Here is a 26,742-nt window from a genome sequence, read left to right as displayed (position 1 = left end):
TAAGGTATTGGGTATTGATATTTCACTTATTCTACATATATTTAAATATTAAAAGTGAAATCAAGAATCTTGAGATCACAAATATCTCACGTGACCCTAGTTCAGTCCTAGATCTGAAATAAAATGCACAAGATGATATACTAATTTTTAAGAGAAAACTGAAGATTTGTATGATGTAGAAAAGAGTAAATAAGATTCATATGGGTCCACACGGTACTGCCTTACCTATCTTGTTGAAACTTAAGGCTAAGAACAGCTGGTCAGATTTTCATACTGAATCAATTTATTCCTCTGAATTCCATTTTACTGGGCCCTGGGCAAATCAGCCCAAGACAACCAAACACCAAGGTATCTCCCATCTCCATTCTTTCTACTCATCTTTTTTCTGTTCCCCCAACTTTTATTGTGTCCCTCCTCATTAACTTTCTTCTCCCTGCTAACCTTTCTTAAAAGGCAAGATGGCATGGAAGAAATGTTTTGACATTTAAATTTAACCCTGTAAAACACACTTTGAATCACAGTTTGAAATACGCCCATTTGCAGACACTTAGAAATAAGAAAATCCAAGGGAATAAATAACTCCTCTTAGAAAAGAAAAAATGTTCAGTCAAGAAACTGAATGAATTGACAAAAAAATTCAACTGCCTTCCAATAAACCTGCAAGGTAACAAGAACAACACCTTAATCATAACAGTTTAAAAAAAAACACATAAAACACCTAGAAACCAACTAAAAAATAAATGAAACCTACACGAAGAAAATACAAACTTCATGAAAGTGTTGTTATTCAAGCCACCTTTCGGAAAGATTCACCACATTCCTAGAGGCAAAAACTCATTATTCAGACAAAGTCAACTATACGTAAAGTTATTTACATATTTAATGCAATTTCATTCAAAAGCTCAAAATCTCAAAGTGAAGTCTTTGCAAGGGGACTAGAGGGATTGCCAAAAATAATTCTAAAGTTCACCCAAAGCAGCTAAGAAAGTGCAAGCCTTTCTTTCTTTAATCTATGCCACCTCATCCAAATCATCATTTCTAGGATTTAAAAATAACAGCATGGCTGAGGAAGATGCATCAGCTGATTCCAATTAACCTAAGATGGCACTGTTCATATTTACTGCAAACCAGACATTTTCCACTGATACGCAGCTAGAGCTACATAGCATTCAGAATGAAACTTTTTTAGGCTTGAGAACAGCTAGAGAGATGCAAATAGTAGTTAATAAAGATTTCAAAGGAATAATCAACTTCTAAAGCAAATGGGTCCAGGTAAACAGTAAATGTAATGCTACTTCAGAAGCTGAGCCTCTCCCTCTACTTAAACTGCAACTGTGCTGTATTATTTGCCTTGGGTTTGGGTTTTACGTTTTCACTGAGGAACTGCAAAGTAACGATGTTTAATGATCTTCTGAATTCCACAGCACAAATCCTCATCCAAATGAAAAGACCCAAAGCAAGAAATGAAAAGGGTAAAACAAGGGAGATTTGAGTCAATAAAGAAGCAGACACAAGAGAAATTTATCTCAAGAGAAAGCAGATACAGTACAAATGTGGCGAAGGACAGCAAGAAAATTTTTTAAATTAAAAATATCATTCTGATGGCTGCTAAGAAGATAAAGGTGAAGCCAACTAAATTATACCATTAAACTTTTTTTCTGGCTGCTCCTACTTTACTTCATTTGAAAAACCCCTACACCTATGTTTTCAAATTAGCAAACTACCTGCAGCAACATTTCTCCAACACCTCCACTCTGCCTAGTCAGCTCTCCATTCCCACATCTCCCTCTTCACATCCTTTGAAGCATCAATTTACATCTCCAAAAGTTTAACAGTCACTCCCACAGGAAACCTATCAACACCTTTATCATACAGAGATGACTCCTAATTCCTTATCTTGATGACTCTCCTGGGTTCCAATATGTTCTTAAACAACTTCCTGGGCATCGTCACCTGAATGTCTTCAAGCTCCTCAAATCTAATATACCCAAATTCCTCCCAAACTGGTTTCTCCTGTTGACCTTCTTATTCCTGACACTGAATGGTAACTCTCAATCACTCATAATCTGTAAGTAGTAAAATGTTAAGAACACAGATTCTGGAATCAGATTTCCTGTTTTTAGCATTTACTGGCTTTGTAAGTTCCTTCATCTGTAAAGCTGAATAGTACCTGCCTCACAGGATTGTTGTGCAGGACAAACACAGGTGAAGCACTAAGAACCGTGTTCGTTACCTAACAACTGCTCGATGAGGGTTAGCCAGCAGCATTATAACAGGGTCAACATGGTGTCCTTTCCTTATCCCCATAATCAACTGCGTCAAATTCTGTTCATCCCACCTCTAATATAGTAGTTTTTCTACAGGGACCCTTCTTCTTCCTAAATTCACTATCGTGGTTCAGATCTTCCCTTTTTTCAACCATTTACTAGGCAACCACTTTCTGGTACTTCACCACGCATGAGAGAGATAAAGCAAGACATTGCTCTTGCCCTTGGGAGCTAATAAAAAGAGAGAACAATGTGGCTATACCACAAAAGCACAGAGGGCAAGCAAATCTTAATGGGAGTAGAGATATGGTAGAAATGCTTAATAGGAGTGGGGAGATGGTAGAGTATCTGAGGTGAGATTTCTGAAGGAACCCTCAATATTTGTTAGCAGCACTGCAAAAATTTTCAGACTAGTCCTCCTCACTTTCAAATCCTTCCTAAACTATGTCCCCAGAATAGCTTTCCTAAACGACTTCTCTGCCTCTAATTTTCCACAGCTTTCGAAAACACAATTTAGCTCAAACCTACGTCTCCAATTCAGCAACTTTTATTCCCTATGCATGTGCCCTATACACTGGCTAAACCAGACCATTTATCAAATCCACTTCCCAGTGATTCATTTTCTTTACCTCACCCATCCATCTTTTTTCATACCCCTATATCTATCCTTCAAAACTCTGCTCATTGTTCTAGAGACTCAACCAAACTCCTCTATTCCTGAAGCCCCCCCACCATCACCCTCCATTCAACTGTCACTTCCTTCTCTAAACTTTAAGATGCTTCTGATAGCTCTGCCTTGTACTGTTATGTGTTGACTCTCTTCCTCTACTATATAGCATGTTCCCGAAAACAGAATACTGTCTTATTTAATGTTTTCTTCTTCAGAATCACGCACAAGATCTGGCAAGTGAAGGAGCCTCAATATACTTGTTGACATAACCTGTTGGAACAAGTACCTACCCAACAAAATTATACTGCACACCATCAACATACTAAGCTGCTGTCCACTCACTAACAAGTGGCAGTACCTGGCTGAACACTACTCTTCAAGACAAACCAAAGACTACTTCTCAAAAAAACTTCATAAAATCACTGAGACATGCACGATTTACTTTAATAAAGTTAAATAACCTAAAATTAAGTTAATTTATTAAGTTTATATTAATTTATAAAATATTATTTATAACTATTAATAAAGTTAACAAACTTAAAATTACATCCAAAACACTACCAATATATGAAACGTTATAAGTATATTTTGAATGATCTGTAGTTAATCTAAACTGAGAAAGAGCCTAGTGAAAAAACTCCTCAAGAGACATCTAACAGTATCAAAGAGCCTCAAATGCTACTGGCAAATGCACTTTGCTTTTTAAAAAATTATTTCAGCAAAATATCTAGCATGTGACCAATCTGCAATTAAGTGCTAAAGCTATTTAATAATAGTATGAGGCAAATTATTTGTAATATTAATGTTTTTGAGTTTAATACCCTGTAGGAAGGTTTTTTTATTTTAAAAAATTATGCTCTTTATAAAAAGAGAGACACAGGAGTCTTCAACCTGCATACCAAATGAACTCTCCTCTCCTTTGCCAGCAAGGTAAATTAAGTAGCTTTTGTCAATTCACTTTCCAGGAAAAACAAAGAATCAGGAATTAAAAACTAGAAGGAAAAAACTGGACTTTTAGGAAACAATCAATTCAATCCAACAAGATGGGAATTTTTTAAAACCATATAAAGTCATATACAAGTACTAGAGCTGCAAATACTCAAATTTCTAAAAAAAAATCAATCAAGAAAACAAAAGTTTGTAATTCCTCTCTCCACACAAAAACACAGCCTTCCACCCAGAAAACTAATCACTTTAAGGTACTTGTCTTATGGATACAACCATATCATAATGAAGATTCAGTTTAAACTAAAACTGGCAAACTATAAAGAGCCTAATTTTCAAGGTCTGTGTTTTGTTTGGAGTTTCCCATATTTAATTTTTACATATATTAAGGTACCACCAAAAAAAAGTGCACAGGCAGTAATATATATCTAAGAATCATAAGCCTTGAATGGATCCTCATTTTATTTATTTCATACAAGTGAAACATTTTTGTTAATCAGCAGTCAATTAAAACAGTTCCCACACCAATTTAGCACTAGGTGTCCAAGGAATCCAGCAGTTATTTTCTACTTTGCTTATGTACCTCTCTAACCCAATTTCTGACAATATGGCAAAAAACCAGCACTGTCAGAGTGAAATGTCAGGGCACACAATTCCATTATATTAGCAGTATTATCAACACTGGAAATGCAGAAGGAATGATAATGCCATATTATCTTCATATCTTCATTTTGCTGAGCAAAGAACTCTTAAAATCAAAATAAATTAATTTTTAGAAATTAAGTTCTAAGGAAATATGTTTAACATTTTTCTAAGCAAATAATTATGGCTCTTTGTCTCTCCTCCCAAGATCATAAATACAAAATAGCACCAACATCTCTCTCATCCAAAGCATTATTTCAGTCTGGTGATACAGGAATAAATGCACAGGAAATTTTTAGTTAATTCCTAAAACATTTACTGAATTTCTCCCACATTTCCCAGGCTTAAAAATGAAAAGTACAGCAAAATTACACAGCAAATAGAGGACAAGGGGGTCTCCCCTATAGGTAAAACTACACATAAAAGTTAAATCATTTGACTATATACACTTACAATGCAATTTTTAAAGTTAAAAGAAACTGCAGAGGTTATCTAATCTCTTCATTTTATAATCAAGACGCATCAAATAATTTTGCCATTGTCAACAGCAAAAACCGTCTATTATACATTTTATTTTTTAATTTCTTTTTATTGAGGTATAATTAACACACAACATTGTATTAGTTTCAGGTGTACAACATGATGCTTCAATATTTATATACACTGCAAAAAGATCACCACAGTAAGTCTTGTTAATAGGCATCAATTTTTTCCTGTGATGAGAACTTTGAAGATCTACTCTCTTAGCAGCTTTCAAACATGCAATAAATACAGTGTTATTAACTAGTCTCCACGCGGTACATTACATCCCCTCGTACATTTTTAAATTAACATTTTCCTCAGTGTCTAGAAACATGATTAACAAGCATCCCCACCCGTATAAATGAGAGCTTAACTACCAAAGAGTAAAAATGAACATTAAACTGAAGAATCTGTTCATTCCATCTGTTATCACAGAACATGTCATTCATGTGCACTCCCCAGAGGAAGGGAAATCAACCAGAGATCAAAGGCTAGAAATTCCAAATACTACAGTATTAGCCAAAATGATCTTATACTCTCTCCAACAAATTCTGGACTTGCATTAGAAGTAAAAAGCAGCATAGAAAGTCATTATGAAAACTGATGACTTAGATTCTAAATCTCAAGATTAGAACTTATCCTGATATTTTGAAAAGTACTTTTCATTTCCTCTAAACAAAAGGGGAGAGGACAGGAATTAAGATTTTTTTACGTACTTTATATTCATTCAATCCTTATATCAACCCTGTAAGAAAAGGGACTATGTCCATGTTACGAACGAGGAAATTGAAGCTTAAAAGCTTAAACAATCTGCTTTGATATCGCAAATATAATTAATTGACAAGTCAGGATTTGAATCCAAATCTCTTTTGTTTGTTATCAAAATCCATAATCTCTCCAATATATCATGCACCCTTCATATTATTGGAGAAAACCACGTCACTATCATTTGAGTCCTGAGATATTTACATACATCGGTAGGAAATCTCTTAATAGCAACAACTGATGATAATTTAAAGAAAAAGAAACTGAAAAGATTTATCACTGGAAGATCCAACAATTTACTTGTAGGTAACAGCCAGAGAGAGACTCACAATCATGTGAAGTACTATTAGAGAAGAAAGCCTGAACATATACATTAAGATGTTTTCAATGTATCCAAAGCTTCAAATAGGAAAGACTTTAAATATTACTTTGAGAAGAAACAAATATAGTGAAGCTTATGCATAAATTTTACGGATGTAGCTAGCTTTAGTAATAGTTCCCTAATGATAAGGAGGACTGTTTTTGTCACTAGTCTACTGAGAAAATGGGCAGTGATGTATTCAACTATTTCCCTCCTCTTCAAGGGAAAATGTACTGGGGAAGGGAAGAAACAAGGAGTAAACGCAGGAAGTAAAGCAGCCAACACTGGTCCTCTAACAGTTTCTACGTAACTAAAGGATTTCTGGTAAATCCATTACTAATTACGAACTAATCATAAGCATCGTTCGCCAAATGGCATAAAGACTGATTTATTATAAACTGCGAAAGCCAAGTATATAACAGGTTATGTTTCCCTGAACAAACTACACACGGGAGTAGTCCCATTACCGTAAACATAACTTCCTAATTGACTTAAAATCATACACACTCTATAAGATATAACAGTCCTTAAAACCTTTAAGTATTACACAACTACTTGCATCAGCATCAAAAAGCTTAACAACTACTTCGGGCAGAACCTATTACTTTTAATATCGTGTTGGAGATGAGAAACTTAAAGCAAAAAACGATTAAATGACCCGTCCAAGATGGCAACTAGGACCTGATGCTAACCACTACCTAACTAACGCTAAACTACTTCTACAGCTCAGCAGTTTCGCAATACCCACACACGCTTTCCTGAAAACTCAAAAGCAATTTACTAATTTTAGGTGGCTTCCAAGTCTATGAAAGGTGTCCTTTCAGGAGTTGCAGAAGACCCCGAGTCCTCGAAAATGAGCCCTCCAAAGGAGTGCTCATTTTATACTTCCTCTTTTAAGTGAGGTAAGACCACGTGTAGAGCGTAGCATTAACCTTGGCGATGCAACACCGCCCCTGTACTTCCCACCCCGGGTCCCTCCACTATTGGTCCTCCCCTCACAACTTGCGGCCCTAGAGATTATTTAGTCCCTGAAGGACGTGAGGGAAACTGAGGGAGGCCGGAAGCGTGTGAAATCCAAAACCAAAGAACTGAGGAAATAGAGACAGACACATAAACACCGGGAAGCGATTCCCGCCTCTCCCAAGCTCTGTCCGCCGCCTCAGAGCTCAACAAGCTGAAATACAGAGGCGCGTTTTCACGGCTTCAGACCTCAATCGAAGTCCCTGATTTCACTCCAATGCCAAGCGCGGGCCGAACTACTGACGCCACCGCCCCGGACTCGCCAGTCTCGAGCCGAATCTAGGCTAGGACTAAGGGAAGCCACCAGGCCTCTCAACCTGCGCACCACGGTGCGTCTGCGCCCCGGCCTACCGTCGCGAACAGAACGCGGACTCCCACCCCAATCTCCTCCCGCTGGTCTGAAGCGTCCGTAGTCCCCAGACGACAGTGACAGACTCACTGACTTACGAAGTCCTCTAAGATATTACCTTTGAACTGGCCTTCTGAGAGCCGCCTGGCGTTTTGTCCGCCATCTTGAGTTTTGCCCCTCCTTCGGCGGCGGCAGCAGCACGGGCGAGTCAAGCGCCGAAAGAGTGGATCTCAGTGGAGCCCGCCAGAGGCGCCTTCAAGGCTGAATAGTCGACTGCCGACTTGGAGAATTCAAGGAGAGCCACCCACGTGACTTCCGGTGTCGGTCTTTCCCCCGGCCCCGCCCTCTCTGCCGAATTTTTGTGGGCGTTTCCTTAATGGGTCGTGCTATTGGGCCTCGGAATTTAGAGACTCATGTCCCGGCTTCAGGACCGGTTGATATTTCAGTGTTTTCCCAGCGCCACCGCTTGATGTGAGCCAGTAGCTCTTCTTCGGCGAGGAGGGAAAATCTCCTTAGAGAAGAAATTCATGATCAGCTGGGGAGGAGCTCTTACTTCGACTCTACAGCCGACCGTGGGCGGGGCGGGGCGGGGGGGGGGGGGCGTCCGGCGCTCCCTGGACAAAGACAGTGTTCGCGCCACCACCGGTGCTCACACCCTAGTGGGAAAGGCAAACTTGCAGTCTGTTCAAGTTAACGCAGAGTAATGCTCAGAAGGCACAGGAGGGGAATATTTGACCCAATCTAAGATTCCAGCAGTGGAGTTAATCAGACTCAGTGTAGGGCGTGTACAAAATGGGTACATGCAGAGAAGTTGAATGAGAGAAAAATCATAAATAGGTGGTATTTTATTTTATATTTTTATGCTCTTTTTACTTCCAGTCTATTATTCTTTTTTGGGTTTTTTTTTAATTTAGATTTTTTTATTTGGGGGGGTAATTAGGTTTATTTATTTAATTATTTTTTAAGTGGAAGTATTGGGAATCAACCCAGGACCTCATGCGTGTTAAGCATGCGCTGTCACTGATCTATACCCTCCCCACAATAAACAGTATTTTAAATCTAGCATCCATGTAAGTTGTATGTCATTTAAGAATTGCATTTTACTGTTTAGTATTGTTTTCGTTTTTAATCACGTAAATGGAGGGGAGCACCAGAAAATTCTCTGCATTTAGGTGGTATTTTTTTTTAAATTCTTAATAGGATCTATATTCAAAGAAGGAAAGCTTGCTTGAGAAGGTCATTCCTGAGCCAAACCAGGCAAAGAAAATGGAAAGGGCATTCCAGGCAGAGTGAAGAGTTGAAATAGAAGCCTATTGGCATGAATCAGTACAGCCCTCTGTGCAGTCACGTTGAGCAGTCACGTTTTATTAGATCAGATGTTGGAAAGATGGATAGGAGAAAGTTCATAAGGGGCCTGAGGTAACCAGTGTAGATAGGAGTTAGAATTCTATTCCAAGGATGAAGAGTGGCCTTTAACAGTTAAGTAGGGTTATGGGGTGATCAGATTTTGAAGTTTTAAAAGATTTCTCTGATCACTGGGGGAAGGGAGGAAGAATTAGGGTTCATGACCTTCTCCCTAATTCATTTATTCAAAATATTTTTGAGCTCCATTTTGTATTATAAAAGCCTGCCCAAAGTGTTGAGAGGCTTACAGAGACAAAAAAAACATTGTCTTCATTTGATTTAAAACTTAATGAGGAATAGGGAAGAGAAACAAGGGAACAACAAACTAACACTAGGTAGAATTAAATTGATGCTTCAAGGAAGGACCAGTAGCAATGAAAGAAGAAATTAATTCTGAAGGTAGGGGTAGAGTAAAGAGATGGGGGAGGTTTCACAGAGAAGGAGGCATTTGCGCCAACTCTGAAGAAGTAGAATTTTGTCTGTTGCATGGTAAGGGGAGTGGGTAGTGGAAGGGAGGTTTTTGGAGGGGGTGGTGAGGGAAGACACATGGAAAGATTAACAATCCTGTGTGTCAGGTGCTGAGGAATCAGCAGGCGAGGTAGGGCTCCTCTTCTGTGTGAAAGGATAGGGGTGGAAGAACAGACAGTGAACAAATAAGCAAAAAAGAAATGATCTGAAAGTAACAAGTGTTATACGAAGAAATTACAATGGAATGGTGCTTTGCCACTTCCAGTGCTATTGTATTTATTTTCAAGCCCAGATTTTTTTTCAGCTCTGGGCTTCTCCCCCCCTGCCCTCATCCTGGCCTCTAATTGAAGGCTAATCCATTTTTTTATTCTTATTGAAGGTATCATTTCCTCCCCACGAGCCTGAGTTAGACTCTGCTTCTGTTACCATAGAAATCTCTTTCCCACTCAAGGTGCTCATCACACTAGACCTTAATTGTCTGTTTACAATCTAGGATTAGAAAGTGAAATCATCAACTGAGATGAAGGGAGAAGTGTGGGAGTGGCTGTGCCTAGTCATGTTCTGGCAATGCTGCAGGCTGATTTTGTTGCTATAAAGTGAGTGTGTGTGTGTGTGTGTGTGTGTGTGTATAAAGTGAGTATATATATATATACATATGTGTGTGTATACACACATGCTTTTCATTCAAATCCCTAAAGTCCTACTTCTCATAAAAATACTTTTTACTAAATGTTTACCCCTAAAGACTTAAAAATAAAGGAATACAGACTTCTTCCCTCCCTTCTTTCTCACACAGTTAAGCCCCAAAGGAAGTCAAACAAATGTGACCTGACTAGAAGTAATACATAGGCATTTATTTATTAAGGTCTAATTAAGTACCCTCTTAAAAATACAATCACAATTAAGATTAGAGATTTCCTTAATACATACAAGTCATGAAATCATGGCCCTATTACTCAAACCACAAATTAAGGAGGATGAGATAGCATGAATAAAAACACAAGTGTAATTTTACAGAACCTGAAATTTTTAATTAGATTCACAATTACCACGGCCACATTTATACATAAATAGTAAGAAAATCATACAATTTAGTGCAATTAGTGTTACTTTTTTATAATCACATTAAAAACCATGCCACTCTTCTCTTCCTGACCTGATCTCTCGTCCCACACCTGTCATTTGTTTTTAAGGGTAATCCCTGCAACTCTGTTGGACAGAGATTACGTTGAAGTAGCAGATACAGGCCACAGAGGAGTTTTGATTGGCTCAGGCAGGGAGGATGCTTCTCCTTTGAAATTTGAGCTAGCATTTTTCAGTTGGGAGACTTTGCTTTTTTACACTCAGGATTTCCAATTTTTCCGGATAAATGAAGAAGTCTGGCTACAATCCAGTGGAGGCAAGCCACACGGAGCTCTTGGGAAGGAGGCCTTGGGTTCATCAGGGCTTCACCACACAGGGTGGACAGATGCCCCACACAGGCCTGCAGGCAGCCGTAGGAGTTTTTATATCTCAGGTGTAATGTAAGTCTCAGCAGGGGTGATGATCAAAACATTTAATTATCAATTCCCCGGCAGCAACAAGAACTGACTTAGCCACGAGGCAGCAAAGGCTCAGGGCCTGGGACCCATCTACTTTTAGGGGCCTTCCAAAATGTTTTAATGTATTTTTTAAAAAGAGGGAACAAAGGTGGAGTGAAGAGGCTGAAAGAAAGGCAGCATTTCACAATGTACACAATAAAAGAGCAAGACCTCGAAAACGATTGCCCCAGAGCTAACGTCTGTGTTGTGCCTGCTCCTACTTGGTGGCACTTCCTTTCTAGAGAATTTTTAAGCAGTTTCTCCCTGCTCTTTAGGCTTCAGGACGTAGGCTGGTAGAAGGACAGTGCCATCCATTTGTTCCTTTGGCAGTTAATGACTTTCTAGCACGTGCCAGGCTCCCGAAGAAAGAATATAAAAAGGGAGAAAGGGAGAACCAAGTATCTGACTTAGCTTTTCTGCTGAGAGATCCTAGCTGTCACTGGGAATAGTCAGGTGACAGCCTCCGGGGAGGGTGTGGTCTGTGTGGAAGGGAAGAGTCCTCCTGATTACCTTGATTGCCCACCCCGCCCCCAACGCTAGCCTGACGAGTAAGATTTCAGTGGTAATAACAGCTTCCCCCTTTTCTCTCCTCCCCCACCAAAAAACACCCACCCCAACTTACTGATGATATCTGGATTTCCTCTGACAATAGTAATTAGCAGTGGTATTGTTTAAAACTACAGTGCTTGTCCCTTTGATAACTGTATAAGTTTAAAAAGCTAAAGCTTAAACTTGTTAGAAACGATGAACAGTATGTATATTGTAAATTTTAAAAAATACGTGTAGTATATTGTATATATGTATTTACATGCAATATACTGTATATATGCACTCATTGTATCAATTTGACCTAATAAAACTGAAAACTGAAAAAAAAAAGTTCAGACTTTTATATTGTCTTGTGACAGGAATTCAGGTCTTTTTTTTCACCTTTACTCTCTACTTGGTTTTAAGTTTTTCAGAGTATATTTTTATTTACTGATATCCCTTTTCATTTAATGAACTTGTTTTCAAACATTTCAGATAATCAGTTACCTGTTGCTTAAGGGTAATATGTTGTAAAACAAGTTATCAAGCTGTTAATTTGGTGGTTCAATAAATTGTATTTTCCTAGTGGAAAAAAAACTACAATGCTAGGGAGGTAAGAGGTATATAAACAGGTTATGGGGTTGGGTAGGGGGATAGCTCAGTGGTAGAGTGCATGCTTTGCATGCAGGAGGCCCTGGGTTCAGTCCCGAGTACCTCCAAAGAAAGGATGGGGAGGAATAAATCAGCGGTTGGGGATTAACAGCTACACATTACTATGTATAAAACAGATAAACAAAAAGGACCTACTGTATAGTACATGGAACTCTATTTAATTTCTTATAATCATCTATAATGGAAAAGAATCTGAAAAGAAAATATACGTATGTATGTGTACGTATAACTGAATCACTTCACTGTACACCTGAAACTAACATTATAAAAATACTACGCTTCAATAAAAAAAATTTTTTAAAGCATATAACCCAAGAATGGTCTGGCGACATGTTGAAGATAATAAAAATTGCTATTATAGCTATGGTCCTGGGGAGATTACCTTTACCATGTAGCAACCAATGTATCAACGAGATAGTAAAACCTAGGATGGTCCAGGAAAGTCTTCCTTTCGAGGAACATGGCACACCTTTCTTCTTGCGAGTTTTGTTGTTTCCTTCATGTTCACTTTGCACATCCCTTGTTACCCTAATTCTTAGGGTGTGTTTTTTTTTAATCTTTTCTGTTGTTACTGCAAATAGAACATTTTCCCATTTTTCATATGTGTGCTAAGTGACTTTATCTGTTGATTACTATACATGAATGATGTGCCCAACCACGTTGCCAAATTCTTTTACTTTTTGGTATAGTTTTTCAGTTTTTTCTCTTGGGCTTCCAGGTATACAACCATCTCATTTGCAAATAACTACAAGTTTACTTCATCTTGTCCCACTTTTTTTTTTTCCTATCTTTTGTTTTTCTCTCGTGTAGTAGCATTAGCCAGTATGTCCAGAGTAACTATGTAAGAACGGTGCTAATGGATAGCCCTGACCCTTTGCCACGTAAGTTAACACATCCACCGTTTCTGGGGATTCAGATGTGGATGTCATTGGAGGACTATTATTCAGCCTACCACAGGATCTAAAATTAACTCTCTGTGTCTGTATTTTGTCCCTGGCTGGCAGGCATAGCTTTGGTCCAACCAGAAAACTGACATGGGAATGGTCCTAATAAATACAATCTTCTCGAAGCAACTGAATTCTGAAATTGTTATTGCAGAATTAAAAGGGTAGAAGGTGTGGTTCCAGGGAGATGGAATGAAACAAGTTCCTGTTATAAAAGGACTTACAGAGAATAAACAATCCAGATGTGTCACAACGTGTAATGAGTAAAGACTGAAATTTTAGTCTGATGTGTTTACTGCTGTATCTTCAGTGCCTGGAACAGAATCAGTACCCTGCAGGCACTCAATGAATATTTGTTAATGAGTGAAATCTACAGCAGAGGCTGTTTTTTGGGGGGCACACAGATCGACGCTGAATAAGAGGAGTCAGGAAAGAGCTGGTGAAGATGATGTAGAACCTGTAGGGGTATCTGTACTGCTCTTAAGAGGTCACCTCTGGAACTAACTCCCAGAATTTACTAGAGACTCTCAAAGAGCAGGATGGAGACCTTGGCACAATGTTGTCTCACTTTAAGAAAATGCAAATTTTGCTAATTTTAAACAGAAAAGTCTCCCTTCGTGTGTAGATTTTGAAATAATGCGAAGCTCCTCTCATCCCTAATTTAAAAAGTGTTTTTCGATAATTGTGTAATTTCTGCACAGACAGGCTCAAGGGACGGCAAACATCGTTTACTATTTAGCCACATGGTGGTGCTGCTGCAGCTGGTAAACAAAAACACCCACCATCTTTTGTAGGTGTCTGCTCAACACACCTGGAACATCAGTGAGTTGCTTTGGTGTTATGGTCAGTTCAAAATGTTCCTTATGTATCCTGTCATTGATCAGTTGTGCTAGCTCCAGTGCTGAAAATAATTTGGAAAGGAAAGTTAAATGCAATAAAACAATGATATAATGTGTTGTTCATTTAGAGAGAACAGTCCACAAAAATATCAGAGATAAAATATTAGAGATGACACTAGAGATCATCTCTTTCCAGTCGGGCTTGCCCTGCTTCTGGAGGAGGGCAGCAGGACTGAATCCCTGCAGCTGTTACTGTGCACACAGTAGGCAAGCAATAAACCTGTGTTGAATAAATAAGAAATGAACATGGAAGACGGCTACCTTCTAGCTACCAGCCACAGAGCCACTCACCCTACACAGAGACTAATAAAAAGTTCCTGGAACCAAATTCCAAAATTGCAGCAGCGAGTTTCTGAATAGTCCAGCTCAGATTAGCTGTTCATTCTGGCCTAATCAGCTGTGCCCAGGCAATAGGGCCACATAGTACAAATGGCTCCCAGATGCTAACTGTAGGATGAATGAAGATTCCAGGGGAGGGGCAAGGGGAGGAGCCAAAGCTAACTCTAGAGTGTATGAATAATAGGTCTCAAATACATATGCAATTATTTTTCAAATGTTTGGAGATGCTGCTGGGATTGATAAGATACAATTTGTTTTATTGTGGTAAAATGACAAGTAACATAAAATTTGCCATTCTAACCACTTTAGGCATACAGTTTAGTGGCATTAAATTCATTCCCATCTTGTGCAAACTATCACCACCAGCCATCTCTAGAAGTTTTTCGTCTTCACAAACTGAAACTGTACCCGTTAAACACTAACTTCCCATCTTCCCCTTTCTCAGCCCCAGGAAACCATCATTCTACCTTCTGTCTTGATAAATTGGACTACTCTATAATCTCATATAAATAAAATCATACAGTATTGGTCCTTTCATGACTGGCTTATTTCACTTAGCATAATGGCTTCAAGGTTCATCTGTGATGTAGCATGTGTCAGAATTTCCTTCCTTTTCAAGGCTGAGTAATATTCCATTGTACATCTATACCACACTTTGTTTATCTGCTCATCCATCCATAAATATTTGGGTTGCTTCTGGATTTGGGCTATTGTGAATAATGCTACTATGGACATCATCAAAGCATTCCTTTTTTTTTTTTTACTGAAGTATAGTTGATTTACAATGTTGTGTTAGTTTTTTTAGTGTACAGCATATCAAGTCAGTTATACATATATAGATTCTTTTTCATATTCTTTATCAGTAGAGGTTATTACAAGATATTAAATATAATTCCCTCTGCTAAACTGTAAGATCCTGTTGTTTTTCTATATCAAAGCACTCTTGAATTCACAACAGCTCTCTGTCATTATGCGTGTTCTCAATCAATGGTCTTAAAAGTATACTCACAATCATATGAAGATCATCAGAAAAACTGGCACTATGGGTGCCCTCGTGCTTGACATTTTTTTGAATCTTAGAACAGGAATATGTTCAGAGGAGAGGAATCAGGGCGGTAGTGCCTCTGGAAATCAATTCCTGGGAAGAAGGAATGATGCAAAATAAAGTCATCAGCCTGGAGAAAAGCATACAGAAGGAAGCTATGGGACCTCTTTACAAGGAAGAAAGACTTTTCCCCTGGGAGTCTATAAGGCAGATGAGGAAGTGTTGGGTGGGGGCACAGAACAACAGATTTCTGATTTCAACTCAATGTGCAAAATAATTTTTAATCTCTAGAACCGTTTAACAGTGGAATAAATCTACCTTAATGAAATAAATGTATGCATATATACAATATATTTCTTTAAACAGTGTCCACTGTACTTCCCACCAGGGAAGGAAACTTAAGATTCTGGCGATCAGGGGTGAGGGAAAACTTACTTTTTACTGTAGAAACTTTGATCCCTTTCTGTGTATTGTTTATTCAACAAATGAACAAAGAGACAAATAACATTTTTAATATCCTCCAATAAACAATAATTCCAAAGGCTCATTTCTAAAATTCTCATATGAATTTTTTTTTCTGTACTACATACATTAACAACTTACTCACAAAGAAGCTTTTTCATACTTTCTTTAACTTGGGCACATATCATATCACTTCACATAAAAAAGGAGACTCTTTCCTTTCACCTCTTTGGGAGAACAGGAAAATGCCTTCGTTTCAGTCCCTCTGTCTGCCCTCGTGGCCTGATCACCTTGTACTCCAGACACACCCAGGGTCCCACCTCCACCACTGAGACCTATTTTCATCTTTGTCTCTTAACTCACACCTCCTCCCAACTTGGAATAATATCCCTCCCAGCCCCTCCCCTGGCTCATTCCCATGCAGAATACCCAACTCCAGGCTCTTCCTCTTCCCACTCCTGCCCCAACCCCCCCTCATGCCTATACCTCCTAATCCAGCAATTCTGTTCCTAGATATGCATGCCAGAGAAGTGAGTCTCTTGCTTCTTCGGGCTATCCCTGTAGTTTACACTGAGTCCCAGATAAGTCTTCACCCACTGTTTTCTGTCTTCCCTACTAGATAGGGAGCTCCTTGGAGATGAGAGGGGATGGGACAGAAGGCAGGTATATGAAAACTGTGGTACTACATGTCCTGTTCACTCCCCTACTCCCAGTGCCTACTCAGAGCAGGAGCAGTAGATATGGTTAGCCCCTACAGAGGTCACATTCTTGACTTAAAATTCACAAGAGATACTTGAGGAGTTATATCACCTTAGGAAGCACTTTAGTTGCAATGGATAGGAGTCTCATCACTTGTGCAGCTTAAACTACAAGGAAATTTTATTATTTCACTCACCAAGAAGTTCAGAGGTAAGACTGTCCCAGGATTTGTTAATTTAGTGGCTCAGTCTCATCAAGGACCCAGGTTCTTTCCACCTCTCTGCTTTGCCATCTTCAGTGGGTCAGCCTGCTCCTCAGGCTAATTTCCCTCACAGTCACAAAATGGCTGCTACAGCTCCAAACATCACACCAGAGGAAGAAGTGTTCCTTTCTTTCTGAAAGCTTGTATGCCTTTTTTTTTTTTAAAGACTAAGAAAAAAACTTCCTAGAAGCCACCCGAGCAGACTTCCTCTTCTTGTCTTATTTGCCAGAAATAGGTCAATGCCCATTCCTAAACCAACCGATGGCAAGGTGGGTAGGATGACCATGACTAGCCAAATAGACTAAGACACCTGCTATGTTTATGTTTCTCATTGCTTTCTGTTTTTCACTTTAGAACCTAGAATTTTCACTCAGATTTTTGTAGTGAGTTTTTTTGTTTGGTTGGTTGGTTGGTTTTGTTTTTTGATGGAGATCGTGGGGATTGAACCCACAATCTTGTGCATGCTAAGCATGTACTCTACCACTGAGCTATACCCTTCACCGCACTCAGATTTTTTAAAACACAGAAGTTCTTGACTTTTAAGAAAACGAGAATAGCCTTTAATGGAAAAGAATATGAAAAAGAACAAAAAAAAAAAAAAAGAAAAGAAAATGAAGAGCTGTAAGTTTGAAAGTGTTTTCTTTAACCACTAGAGGGCACACTACATTGGCTGTTTTGCTTTTATTCTAATTCTGTGTAATTCAATTTTTTATTTTTATTTTTGTGTGTAATTTTAAATGTTTATTTCAAGAGAATGTCAAAGAATAAGAAGAAGAATGAGATAAAATCTTAGTTTTTCAGTGTCAATAGCTTTTAAGACTTTCATTAAACTAGCAGTAAATGATTAAGCATGAGGAAAGGGCCAAAATAAAAGGGAAAGAAAATCCTCAAAACCTAAAAATTGGTAAATCCAGGTATTATACTTGACAATCAAATAAATAAATGCAGACACTTTTCTCTTCAGGTCCTAAGTGGTGAGAAGGTAAATCTAACTTCCTAGGAAGCAAAAAAAAAAAAGAAAAAAGAAAAAGGAGAGAGAGTTGCAGCACCAGGAAAGAGTTATACTGTGAAGGGTAGGCAAAAGAATATAAAAATGAATATATGTATGTTCGTGTATAACTGAAGCATGGTACTGTACACAAGAAATTGAAACAACATTGTAAACTGACTATACCTCAATTAAAAAAATTTTTTAAGTACAAAATAGTAAGTCTCCCTTCTCCCTACAATACAGTTCCCCTTTTTAGAAGCCACCATTGTTACTAATTTTTTATATATCTTTCAAACAAATCTACAACTTATAAACATATAACTGGACATATATATTGAGTTCCCCGCCCTACAAAAATGGCAGTGTGCTACCTACACAGCTCTCAGTTTGCTTCTTTTTTTTTTTTTTTAACTTAGTGATATATCTTGGAGACCCTTCTCTGTACCTTATTTCTGCCCTAGTATCTTTAGTGGCTGCTTGCTATTGAAGTAACATTATTGTTTTATAACTATTGAAATTATATCTATCATTTATTTCATCACTCTGTATAAATGAACATTTAAGTTACTTCCATTTTTTTCTTTTATAAACACAATTGCAGTGAATACCCTTTCACATACATTGTTTTGCACTGTGCATATCTGGAGTATAAATACAAGGGTTGAGTCAAGGCATATACACAATTAAAGTTCAGATAGACTGTCAATTTGTCTTCTACAAAGGTAGTACTAACAAAATTCCTACCACGTTGTTTTTCCGTACCTTGCCCACACAGTTTGTACTTGATTTGTTTTTTTAAATCTTGGGCAATCTCCTACGTGAAAAATATCTCCTTGTATTTTGCTCTGTTTCTCTTAACTTAAGGGAGCTGAGTTCTTTTTCACATGTTTAAGGAAAGGCTGGTCTTAATCAAGGTGAACTCTACTATATAAAGGGATAGAATGTGGAGATATTATCACCCATGTTAAGACCAGAGGGGAGGACATACATGTTCATGGGAAAAGAGAATCTGTGAAAATCTTGAACTGGCCTTGTAAACAAGGCCCTCGACATCACCCCAAGCCATGCTACTGCTTTCTATGCTGGGACCGCATCCCCTTGGCAGGTCTCGTAGGAGCCCTCCCCATCAAACTGAGAGAAGACCAGACACCCCCTGGGATCAAAATGCACCAAAGCGAACCCATCATTTCCAGAATATCTCTCATCCCCACAATTTCAGCCCTGCTTTGACCTGCTCCCCATATCTCAACCTTTTCCCCTACACTTTCTATGTGTTATTGTGGAGTTTTGGGGGGTGGGTAGGTAATTAGGTTTATCTATTTATTTGTCTTTTAAATGGAGATACTGGGGATTGAACCCAGGACCTCATGCATGCTAGGCATACATGCTACCACTGAGCTATACTCTGCCCCCTTCCCCTGCACTTTTTAGATCAACTCTATCCAATAGAAATACAACATGACCCACATACGTAATTTAAAATTTTCTAGGAGCTACATTAAAAGAGAAGATGCGGTTGCAATTACTTTTAATAATATTTTTATCTAACATAGTACATCCGAAATATTATCATTTCAACATGTAATCAATATTAAAAACCATTACTATTGTATATTCTTCTTTTTGGACTCAGTCTTTGAAATCCATTGTGTATTTATGCTTACAGCACATCTCAAGGGCTCAGGAGCAGCAGGTGGCTAGACCAATATTGTCCAATAGAACTTTCTGCAATGATGTTAATGGCAGATCCTTGTTCCCATAAATACCCTCTAACCTCCTCTACATTCAGTCTCTCCCCAGAGCACTTCTTTCCTCTTCTGTCATCAGTGGGACCCAGGCCCACTCCTAAGGTCATGACACCGTCCCTTGGCATTTCTAGCACAGGCCGCTCATTCTTCTATACCCCAAACAACCGGAACCCATTCCTCACGCAGCTTGAGTCCGTTGTCCCAAGTGATAAACAAGAATAGCATGTGGCTACTTAAATCTAAATGTATCAGAATAAAATCTAAAACTTCATTCCCTCAGTTGCACTAGCCACACTTCTAGTGCTCAGGAGCCACATGTGGCCAGTGGCCACCATATTAAACAGTATTTCTCTTCCACCACCAGATGAAGACTTCTCTCCTTGGAGACCTCTGCCATGCAGCTCTAGAACCTCCCTCCCAGGAGGCATGGAGCTGCCTCTCCTAAGTAAGACTACTAGAGGGGCCTCCTCATCCTTCAGAGCCTTCAGCGCTGCCCCAAGGTGTCCCCAACCCCAGCTCCCAGCATCACCCTGGGGCTTTTCACCACCTGCATACCTCTAGGTATGCAGATTGGCTGACTATCTCTGGTACCTCCTTAACTTCAACCTCACCCTCACTTCATTTCAATCACCTCCTCCCAGAAACTGATCTGGTCATCACCCGACACCACTCCACCCCACCCCAGAAATCTTTTTTATTCCTTTATTTATAATTCATTCATAAACAATACATACTATGCTCTTCTCAGGAAAAAAAAAAAAAGAATTGAACCACATAACTGAAAAGAAAGTCCTCTTTGGCCAGCCCACCCCCTAACTCAGGCCGCTCTCTCATGCCCTTCTCCCAACCCTAGTCCTTGTATTTCTAAACTTTGATATGCGTGTGCATGTTGTTCAGCAACTTGCTTTTCTTAACAGTATGTTTTGCAAAGGGGGAGGGTATAGCTCGGTGATAGAGCACGTGCTTACCATGCAGGAGGTTCTAGGTTCAAGCCCCAGTACCTCCATTAAAAATAAATACATAAACCTAATTTCCCCAAACCCCCCAAAAAATTAGAAAAAAAAAACCAGTGTCTTGCAAACCTTTTAATGTCAGAGTATGTAAACCTACCTCTTTCTTGTGATGTGTAGGTAGGGGAATCAGCAAATCGACACTTATTAACTTAGATTTACGAGTTAGCCCAGCCCTGCTTTTCGTTCACATTCCCCCCTCTTGATGCTTTCACAACCTTTGTTGGAGTAAGCATCATCATTTACCTGTTGCAGGGGCTCATAATTGGAGGCTAACATCTGAAGTTTTATAGCCTCTATCCGCTCACTGACAAAGCGGGTCAGGAAGTTTAGGACACAGGGCCCAAACAGCAGAACTGCAAAAATCAGGAGCAAGGGACTTATGAACAGTGACAGCCAGGAGGTCCAGCCCCAGGGGCCTGTCCATGGGCTCTTGTCTAAAATATGTTTTCTCTTTTCCACTCGGCTTGTAACTCTTGAACCGTCCCCCTGACAATTCCTGATTGATTGGCATAAAAACAGCACTCTTCGTTTAGGAAGACACGTATTCTCCCCTCTTTGGCCGTGAGTAGATCCAGACCCCTCCTGTTTCGTAAGACCACCTTGGCCAGAGAGTCAATCTGATTTTGCAGAGCTCCCAGGGTATCTGCTATTCGTTGGAGATCTTGGCTGAACTCACCTGTAAGCTGATAATAGTAATAAGAGGATGAGGCTATGCCACTGACTCCTGTGCCTACCCTTGTTGCCATTTCAAACTCCACTAGCAAGGGGGTCAGTTTTATGGCTCCTTTTATTCTTCGTGGATGCTGGTGAGTTATGACAGGGACAGGTAGACTTTGATTATTAGGCATAGCGTTCATTTGGAGAGTGAGATAAGCCAAAGGATTTAACCCTGCCTATCCAGCAGGGAGGCATCGGTAGGCAAATTCGACGCACACAAAATAAGTCCCGTTATTAGAACAGCATCCTTGTGTGGGCTGGCACCCTAGACCCATACAGTGTGAGGTTTTAATACATTGTTTTATAGTTAGATTGCCCTCTAAAGGATTAGTTCCATTATTGAAATAACATTCTGGTGCCTTGTAGGCGAGCTGTACCCAGTTCAGCCTGGAACTCCTAGCAGTAGAGGCAATGTCGCTATTAGTCGTAGTGAAAGTCTTAGAGAGGTTTGTCAGGAGTAAATAAAGCCAGGTGCTGGATGGGGCCGGGACGCAAGCACAGCCAGCAATCTTTAGCCAGGTCTGGATTGGAATGATTGAGAACCCCATGGACTGCAGGTAACAGCCCTTTTATTTGTGGATCCAGATCCCAAGGCTCGGCTAAAGACGGAAGCTTTATTGGCTCCCAGGTAGGTAATAATTTCTGGTGTTGCCTCTGGACTGCTTGTTGGACTGCTTGCCGGCATGCCTGGTCCTGTACCCCTTCTCCATCACTCATCCCATAATGTGTTTGCTTGGTCCAGCACACCAGCTTCTCTGGTGTGCCATAGCACTTGATGCCAGATACATAATAAGCCTTAATCATGCCGATTCAGTAGGATCTGCCCTGATATGGGCACTCTGAAGCAGTCATAGCATCGACTCAGCTGATAAGTATAAGCTGAAAATACAGGTCGGTACATGGACCACCTGTCACCCAGTTCAGTGCAGGTGCATTGTGCAGCCAAGGGGAGTGAGGGCATTAGCCTCAGTATCATCAGCCTTATGATTATCTAAGACAAGATGCTGCAGTGATGGCATTAGTTATAACAAGGTATAAAATCGCTATCAGAATCCTATGGCCTATATTCCAGTCAGGTGGGGCGGTGCTGGCCAGCTGGTATAGCAAACAAGGAAAGAGGCAAGGGAGCACAAGAGGAATACATTTAACAGTTTTGTTGAGCTTTCCTCAAGCTTTGGCCGTGCGTTGACTAGCCAGCTTCCAGGTGTGGTGAGAGCAGGGCTCATCGAATCTTTCTCTTGTCCCTCTTGATCTTGATCTTGAGAGGGTCTCCCAGGACATTCTCTCAATTTTCCAGGGACCCTCTGTCTGAGGTGAATTCACTCTCTTGGTGGATCCAAGGGATGATTCCTGCAACTTTAACAGCTGTAGGGCTAGTTAATGCCATTAAATATGATCCCTTCCATGTTGGTATGAGAGGTTCCTTTTTCCAATCCTTTACCCATACGTGGCCACCTGGTTTATGGGGATGCACTTGGACTCCTAACCAAATGGGGTTTTCTCTATTACCCGACCCCAAGCTTCCTGTAGTACTTGTCCTAGTCCCAGCAGTTGTTGGTGGAGCCCTAAATTTCCTATCTCTTGGGTGGGAGTTCCCATCCTGACTAAAGGTGGTGGTCACCCATAGAGGATTTCAAAGGGAGAGTACTCAATACTAAATCTTGGGGTGCATCTAATTCACAACAGAGCCAGGGGTAAATTGTCCACCCAGGGGAGCTAGGTTTCTTGGCTGATTTTAGCTGTCATTTGTTTTAGAGTTCTGTTCATTAGTTCTACCTTCCCTGAGCTTTGAGGCCAGTATGCTGTGTGTAGGTTCCAGTGGATGCTCAGTGTCTTTGCCACTTGCTGTACAATCTCTGCCACAAAGGCGGGTCCACTGTTGGACCTGATGGAGGTAGGCATTTCAAACCGAGGGATGACATTCCTGAGGAGAGCCTTTGTTACTTCTTTTGCTTTCTCTGTCTTTCTGGTGGGGTGGGCTTCCATCCACCCTGTGAAGGTGCAGACAAAAACCAGCAGGTACTTATACCCCTTACTGGGCCCAAGTTCAGTAAAGTCCACTTCCAAATCTTCGAAGGGAGCCAATCCGCACTGTTGTACTCCTGTTGGCCCAGTGGGCCCTTGTTTTGGATTGTTTTGAGCACAGAGCAAGTAGCATTGGGAGACTGATGCGCACAGAGTAGGAAGATGAGAAATCAAGAAATACAGCTTTAGGAGAGCCTCCAAAGCCATTTTTCCCTTATGTGTGGCTTCGTATTGTTGTCAGACTATGAGATAAGCTAGTCACTCTGGGAAGAAAACCCTTCCATCCATCATGATCCACCATCCATCCTTTCCTTTCTTTCTCTTGTTCGGCCTGTGCCCATTTGTTTTCATTGTAGCTAGATTCTGGGGCAGTGGGTAGCTCTGGCGCTGCCATAATTAATTACTGGGTGTTCTCGGGTGGCTGCCTCTCTTGCCTTTTGATCAGCCAGCCTGTTCTCCTGGCTCACAGGGTCATTTCCTTTTTGGTGTCCCTTACAGTGAATAATGGCCACTTCCTTTGGATCCCATACTGCCTCCAGTAACTGTAAAATTTTTTCTTTGTTTTTGATTTCCTTTCCCCCAGCAGTCAAAAGTCCTCTCTCCTTATAGATGGCTCCATGTACATGCAAGGTTGCAAATGCATATTTGGAATTGGTGTATATATTGACTCATTTTCCTTTCCCTTCCCTTAGTGCTTGCCTGGACCAGTGCCCAAATCTCTGCTCGCTGAGCAGACCATCCTGGGGGAAGGGATCTGCCTTTATTACCTCTTGGGTTGTTGTTACAGTGTAACCTGTTCGCTGTTGTCCATCCTGCACGTAACTGCTGCCGTCTGTAAAAAAGTTCCAGGTCTGGGTTTTGCAGGGGCTTGTCAGTTAGATCAGGCCTACTCGCATATACTTTTTTTGATGATTTCTTCACAGTTGTGGTCAGGCTGCCCTTCCCCGTCAGGTAAATATGTGGCTGGGTTTAAGGTTTGCACAGTCTCTAGACGGACTCTTGGATTGTCACATAGAAGCCCCTGGTAGTGGGTCATCCTTGTGTTAGTTATCCATTTGTAACCTGGGCCATTCATCAGGGCCACCACAGAATGGGGCACTTTTACATTTAAAATCTGTCCCAGTCTGAGTTTGTCTGCCTTGTTGACCAGGAGGGCTGTGGCAGCGAGGTCCCGTAGACAGGGTGGCCATCCTGATGCTGCAGGGTCCAGTCTTTTAGACAAATAGGCCACAGGGCACTGCCATGGCCCCACATTCTGAGTCAGGACTCTGAGAGTAAGTCCCAGTCTGGTCTGGTGTCAGGGGCCCATGTCATTGCCCACCCTTCAACATCCAGTGTGTCCCTGGGAGCTCGTCCTGCAGCCATTTTCGTGCTTCAGTGAGAATGTGTCTTTTTTCCTCCATATTGAAAAGAGAAGCGGCTGGTGAACATCTTCCCAGGTGAGCCGATGAGAATGGAAGACAGACTCTACAAGGTCAATCATAGCCTGCGGTTTGACAAGCTGATTACAGTCATCACACACCAAGGAGGAATCATTGTGGGCTGGACAGAGACCAGACATTGGCAAGTCTTCGCGACAGAGCCCCATGACTGTCCCAGCATCGCTTCGGTACTGGGCAGAGGTCGGTGCTCCCCTTCAGTTGCCATTGCGGCGGTGGCGGCGGCGGCGGCAGCGGCCAAAGTGGGGGCGGTGCCAGGGCTGCAGGAGCTGCTGCTGCTGCCGCCGGGCGGCCACGGCCGCTGCTCCGCCAGCCGCCTCCGCTCGCGTGGCTCCCCCTGAAGTCACCCACGGCCCGCTCTGACACTTTTTGCTCCTTCTGTTTGGAGGGCAGACCAAAAATACTGACCAGTTTACCAGTGGCTCTTCATCTGCTATTATTGTGGAAGCTTTTTTTCTTAATTCTGTTCAGACCATAATGTGATTGAAATGCCTGCAGTTTTTCAGAGAAGGAAGGAGTATGATGGCACCAATCGAGAAGGGCTGTAGTGCTAAAGGGTTGGTAGCAGAGTACGGGGCGCCCGGGATGAACAGTCCCGTCTTCCCCAACTTGCTGCGGCCCTTGTGTCTCCCACAGCGGCATTTGGAGGGCTGGTGGTGCTGGTCTCCCAGCTTGTGCTGAGCAAGTCTCCTCCTTCCTATCAGCTCAGGCTGGGGGCTCGGCTCTGCCTTGGGTCCTCAGGTATGGGAGGTGGTGACACAGAGGGTGGCGGTGTCTCCAGTGGGACTAGGGTGTCGGTGCCCCGGGGGCATACGGAGGGGGCAGGCACGTCTCGTCCTCTGTGTCTTCCTGGAATATAGGCTTTTCTTTATCTGTCTTTTTGGCCTGGACCAGCTGAGCTGCTAATATCTTGCATTGTGCAGGTCCATTTGAGCAGAACCAAATCCATGAGGGTTGAGTCTGGGCGATATTCAGCCAGGAGTCAATGTAAGGGAATTGATCTGGGTGGCCTGGGTTTCCAGTGATTATTTGATAGACTGCTCACACTAGGTCCAGAGTTCCTCCTAAGGGCCACCTGATTCCAAAGGTTGGCCATTCAAGCTCACACGAAGTGTGGAGCCTGCCAGGGGTCATTCAAACTCCATAGTCTCCTGAGAACCCTTTTTGAAATTCTTAATCATGTAGTCTAGGATGATGGGTTTCAACTTCGAGTCTCCCATTCTGTCTATATGCTTAAGAATAATTGATCTGTTGCTTTGGGTGTTTAGGAAGGTAGCCTTTATGTCTTTTACTTCCTCACTGTTCAAAACACCGGAGTTCCCAGAAAGACTGCTCTCTTGCAGTCTCTATGAGTCATTTGAAGGCTAATTTGTTCAAGGAGTCTGGGTTCCAGTCATAGCTGATGTCTCTGGAGCTCAAAGCCCCAAGCAGTTCCAGGGGCTTTCTCATTAAATCCTCTTTATATCCTGAACTAATGTACCAAGGGCATGGGCCTGACGCCTGTTGGCAAAACAAATGGACTAGAAAGGCGACCTCCAAGGCCAGGTGAGCCCAGTCCTGAAGAAATTCGTCTTCTAAACTCAAATCCTGGGGGTCTGAGGCTAGGCAAAACGGGCACTCCTTGGGTCAGTTCAGTAGGGAAACAATAAGTCTCAGGTGTTCTGTGACAGAGCCAGGTAGGAGACTTTCTCAAAGAAATAGCATCCTAGCCTCCGAGGGCACAGGGGCGTTGACTCGTTGGCTGTTTTATGTCCCTTTCCCTCCCAGTGTAGCCACCCTGTGCCGGTGTCGCAGACAAGACAAGGGAGGGTTTTAGCTGCATCTGCCTGGACGCTCCCCTCAAGGGGACGAAGGTGCCTCTTAGCTTTGGTGGGTCAGTATAAGCCGCTGACTCCGATCAGGACCCTGAGGGACCAATACCACCCTGAGCCATATGAGATCACTACAGAATGGCAGGTTGGGACTC

At 41.2% G+C, this 26,742-nt stretch overlaps 1 protein-coding gene across 3 annotated transcripts in view; it reads right to left on the bottom strand.

The window, feature by feature from the left end:
• Positions 1–8,101, bottom strand: part of U2SURP (U2 snRNP associated SURP domain containing) — a 44,903-nt gene extending 36,802 nt beyond the window's left edge. For 2 of the 3 annotated variants that reach the window (XM_006202776.4, XM_015237949.3), the window contains exon 1: positions 7,660–7,794. In XM_006202776.4, the coding sequence (XP_006202838.1) occupies positions 7,660–7,704 (45 nt within the window). In that variant the 5' untranslated portion in view covers positions 7,705–7,794. Of the gene's footprint in view, positions 1–7,659 lie in introns of all 3 variants that reach the window. The other variant, XM_031678685.2, reaches the window with a different exon arrangement.
• Positions 8,102–26,742: the final 18,641 nt, after the last annotated feature.

Source organism: Vicugna pacos, chromosome 1, assembly GCF_048564905.1.
Source record: "Vicugna pacos chromosome 1, VicPac4, whole genome shotgun sequence".
NCBI lineage: Eukaryota > Metazoa > Chordata > Mammalia > Artiodactyla > Camelidae > Vicugna > Vicugna pacos.
This window is presented reverse-complemented; position numbering and strand designations above follow the sequence as displayed.